Source organism: Dendrobium catenatum, unplaced genomic scaffold (genome assembly GCF_001605985.2).
Source record: "Dendrobium catenatum unplaced genomic scaffold, ASM160598v2 original_scaffold_125012, whole genome shotgun sequence".
Classification (NCBI taxonomy): domain Eukaryota; kingdom Viridiplantae; phylum Streptophyta; class Magnoliopsida; order Asparagales; family Orchidaceae; genus Dendrobium; species Dendrobium catenatum.
In genome coordinates, this window is record NW_021443447.1 from 146,455 (window position 1) to 151,348 (window position 4,894).

General features: G+C 38.8%; 1 protein-coding gene across 1 annotated transcript; it reads right to left on the bottom strand.

The window, feature by feature from the left end:
• Nucleotides 1-4,503, bottom strand: LOC110099363. The gene is made up of 4 exons (XM_020826482.2): nt 3,978-4,503; nt 2,715-2,867; nt 1,742-2,413; nt 1-1,499 (listed from the first exon to the last, which is right to left on the bottom strand). Exons 1-4 carry the CDS (start codon nt 4,320-4,322, stop codon nt 441-443), a joined length of 2,229 nt encoding a protein of 742 aa, XP_020682141.1. The 5' UTR covers nt 4,323-4,503; the 3' UTR covers nt 1-440.
• Nucleotides 4,504-4,894: the final 391 nt, after the last annotated feature.

The window sequence follows — 4,894 nt, forward strand, 5'->3', positions numbered from 1 at the left end:
TTCAGCATAATAGAGATTCTCAAATAATACTTAGCCCCACCTACAGGTCAGCCATACATTTTTTAAAAGGAATTTGAACTCCTCACACACAAAGTTTATAAGATAAAAGGAATTCTAACAAATTAATTTAAATTTATTGCTCAAACCCAAAGGTTCCGCTTTCTTACTCCTAAGGATGTTAACATAGCATCAATTAGTACAACACACAACACACAACAGGACAACTAAAGATTAAAGTACCTTTCTTTACAATAGCAGATCTGCAAGAGAGACGAACACCATAAAACAAAGTGGCTCAGTTTGCGTCAGCTAGCCGAAACACAGTGGATGAACTCTGCTCTGTAGCTTTTGCACATCCAGTCTCACGTAAAGACCTTATCAAACAAAATCTGTAACGCCAAGCTAAGAGTTTTTAGCCTATTAATAGTTCCAATAAGGCTCTATACAACTACCAAAGCTGCTGATGTTAGAGTTGGTCCAGTCACTAATAATGGCCCTTGAGGCCAAGAAATCTGACTCTTTGACTCCCAAAACGGTAGGGTCGGGAACGCCGCGAAGTTTTCTGTATCATTCGCCACCTCAGTGTAGTGGAACTCTATCTGGAGGCGATGGTGAAGAGGAGTAGAGGATACAAGTCCCTTCTTCATATCAGCCTGGAGCTCCCTGATAGGAATTGCAGCAAGGAAACTCTTTATGTATTCCTTGCAGGATTCCTTACCCCTGCAAACTAATTCTTCTTTGGCAGCAATGGTAAACTTGTTTTCTTCTTCTCCACTGAGACCATCCTTGGAATTGGTTTTATTCTCCTTTTGATTCAGAGCCCTATGAATTGTTGTGCTTCGATCAAACTTCAGTATGTAAGCCTGGTCGCAGCCCTCGTAGAGTCTCTCACCAAGTGTGTCTATGATGTAATAAGCATCTCGCTCGACCTTAAGAACAAAGAAGTGATCATTCCAGCTCACAATATACAGGCAATCTGACTCAGAACTAGCTATCTCCTCCCATATGCTATCAAAGGACATAGCTCCTTGCAGAAAGTCAAAGCCACTGATATCTTGAAATCCTTCCGGATGGAAGAATCCAATGTAGGATTTTCCAGGAACAACAGAGAGACGCCTGATCTTTGCTTCCAGAACTGTCTCAAGGTCAAAATGCTTGTCAGGGAACTGGTCAATGTAGGTCTGGTTCCCGCATAAGTTCCTCCACTCCAACGAGCCATCTCGGATTAAGCAATCGAACTGGGATTTGATGGGCATCATATCCTGGTTTAATTTGAACCACTCAGCAATGACAGCAACAAGAGCTGTACAGGCACTCTGACCAGCTGCTCGCTCACTCCTCTGATCAATAGATGCAAAGAATACCTCAACAGAGAGCCTCATAAGTCCATCTCGACTTATAACCTCTTTTGACTCCCAAGTTCCTATAGCAAAATTATCATCACCAAAATCTGACACTGATGAATTTGGAGCTGACAAATCATCATCAGCCTTGTGCCCCTGAGAAAAAAAAAAAAAAACATTTTATTTAAAGAATGAGATTTCTTTGGGAAGCAAAAATGCATTTGACTATGATAGATTCAAAACTGAATATAGATAGATTTAAAGCTAAAACGGCTAATGTGAACTAAAGAATTTTACATAAGTTGATTGGTAAGGACTTGAAATCTTCTCAATAAAAAGAGAGAGAGAAAAACCAAGAAAAAATTATCATAAAAAGAGTCACAGGAGAAAGTGCATACCAATTGAGAGAGAGATTCATCAGATGAAGACAGCTGACGCCGGTCATAATCGATGTCATCTCCACCCTCATCTCCATAAGCCTTCTTCAGCAAAGGCTCTCCTTTGGCCTTAGGAGATCTAAAATTATATTTCCTCTTTTTCCAGGGAAGGATGCTTCTTCTACTATGCAAAACAGATTGCTCATGAACAGAGGATGTGGTCTCCTCTCCACGGGAACAGCCAACATCAGATCGCCGGTGACTGTAGTAAACCAAATCTTCATGCTTTCCAATGTCAGAGAAAAACACACCTTCAACAGAGTTTGCATTTGCCAATGTCCCGTAACTGAAAGACTTCCGAATGCTAGTGTCCTCTTTTCCATCTTCAAGTTCTTCATCAGGATTGTCATCCAAGGAATCCGTATCCAACGGATAGATGCAATCAACATCTTCAGTCCCAGCAGAGCACCTGTCATCACTACCTTCATCCTCGCGGTAAGTCTTTTTTGATTTCCTAGCTGAGACAAATTCTGTAAGTATCTTTACTTTTCTCAATCCAGCTTTCAGTGCAGAAAGCTCATCTTTTTCGGAAGGAGTACCTCCAGAGGGAGGAGAAGAGGAAGCCGGTATCACCGACCTCTGGGCAGTCTCTGGTGATTCTGGGCAGGCTCTCAACAGCAAATTGAGAGTCAACTGGTACATAAAAATGGCTTGCCATGTCAATTTTATAGGGACATATAGGAAATAAAAATAATTACAAAGAGCACAGTAATTGGGTGAATAAGTAACTAAATGCAGCATTCAATGTAAAAAATAAACAGGATAATTTGATATGGCTATGAAACTTGCAATATAATAAAGAAAAATTAATACATCTAAGAAATGAGTTTGTGAAATGTTCGATTTTACACGAAGTGTGTTAGTAAAGTGCATTAAAGTTTCAAGAAAATAAAAAAGGTGCATGGACATGAAAGAAAAAAAAATTAAAACATACATGAAGCGCCGGTCGAGAATCAGCATCAAAACTTGTACTCAATAAGGGAAGATTGAGCTCAAGCTCTTCTCCAGAGGTAGTTGCATATTCAGCAAGATTCAAAGAAGCCGTTCCAATCATAGATGCCTTGTTCTTGGACACATGCTTTAAACCCTAAACAAATAAAAAAAGTCCATCAAGTTTCCATCTTTGGTAAAAAAAAAAGTTTCCATCTTTGGCTGTTCAAGCGGCAGGCAATTAGGCAGATTAATCAAATAATAGAGAATTCTTCATGCAATTGAACACTATAGGGTTTTTTTGGACTCAAGATTCAATCAGGATCTTGCAAAACAGTTTTTTGAGCAACCGAAATCCTAACACCTTCATAAATCTTGTTTTCTCCCAGCTTAGCCTAAATTCTTGATTTATTAAATTAAAGAGGAAGTATAATTAAAAAAATATACATTTCCACTCAATATGCTTCTTCTTCTCCTTCCTTTAAAACCTAAATCTTGAAAAGACCTGCCAAACAATATCTTCAGATTTAATAAGATTTAATCAATTTTCAGGTTTTAACGGCTCCAAGATTTACTATCTCCCACCAGAATTAAATCCTATTTGTGGTGTGAGTAAGTGGTGATTTAAACGCTAAGCAAGTCAATTCCTAATCATAAAAGAGCAGAAAATTTTCTTCACCTATATTACAAACATAATTTTAAATAATAAATATGAAATTTTGATTAGAGGGTGAAAGATAAGAAAAAATTCATAACTTAAAAAAAGTTATAAAAAAACAAAGCTGAGAGCTCAAAAGTGCCTAAAGCACAAGATAGAAAGAGCAGACAAAGATCAAGATTCCACTCTGGTGAAAACCGAAGCGATTCAAGATAAAATTCGCTATTTCCTGATATCTCAAGCTTACACAAAAGATTACATAAAATGAAAGTTGAAAAGAATTCAAGGAAACCATAGCTTCCCCTTGAATTACCCCAATCAAAGGGAACAGAGTAGACCACGCTTAATCCTCGGCCGTACCATAGAAAACAAAAATATTTTTCTACAAAAGAGCTCATAAACTAGAAATAGTTTTTATTAAAACGGAAAAAGGTATACCGGAGAAATCAAACACCATGATTAACCCGAAAAAAAAAAAACAACTCATGCAAATAAATCGAACTACAAAACTCACACAAAGAGTAGAAATAAGGATGAAAACCAGAACCAGAACAGCAAAACAGGCTTCGATTAAAAATGGATGAAAAGGGCATGGGGATGCAAACTCACATAGAAGACGAGAATCTCAATCTCCCAGGGGTTAAAAACGTTCTCCTTATGAGCCGTCATCCCAACCACGCTCCCAAACTCCTCGTTCCACTCCACCTCACCTTGATCCCCCTTCACCGCCTCCACCTTGGTACAGTTTCTCTTCGCGTTCCTCCTCAGTGATCTCAGCGCCGTCGTCTTCGGCCCCTTCCACCTCACCTCCGCAATCATCATGCCCGCACCCTCCGGTGACTCCTCCGCCGGTAAAGCCAGCGCTAGACCCTTGATCCCCCTCACCAACAGCCTCACCTCAAACTTCCTCAACATAACCGTCGGCCATGGCCAGCGAATCATCCCAGTCACCATTTTGCCCTAGATAATTCTGATCCAAAGCTTACAGCTTCAAAAGGTAGACACCTAGCATTTCGGTAAGGTCTTACCAGACTTTTCGGAACCCAGCCACCGAAAACGGTGACTGCTCGCCGGCGACAGCCTGAAAGAGATCGAAATACAGGCAAGACAGCTAGGGGAGCTTGGAGTAATGAGGCCCGGCCGGGCTTTTTTATCCTATCAAATGGGCCGGCGATTTTAAGGCTTGTGAAAAGACGATAATACCCCTCATTAGACGCGGGGTCGCGGAATGTCTATAATTCCTAATAAATGCTATTATTCGAAGTATTTCACTGATTCCCCCAAAAAAAAAAGTATTTCACTGTATTTAATTTAATATAAAACATTCTTTTAAAATAGAATATTTGTCCGCCAAGAAAAAATTAACCTAAATATTTTATAAGAGAAAATTATATTTATTTGAGTCATAATAATTGGCCACATATATAAATTATAAAAAACATATTTTAAATAATTTTTTTATATTCATTAATTATTTTTTAATATCGAAGACCTCTAAAATCAATTAGATAATAATATTTATTCAG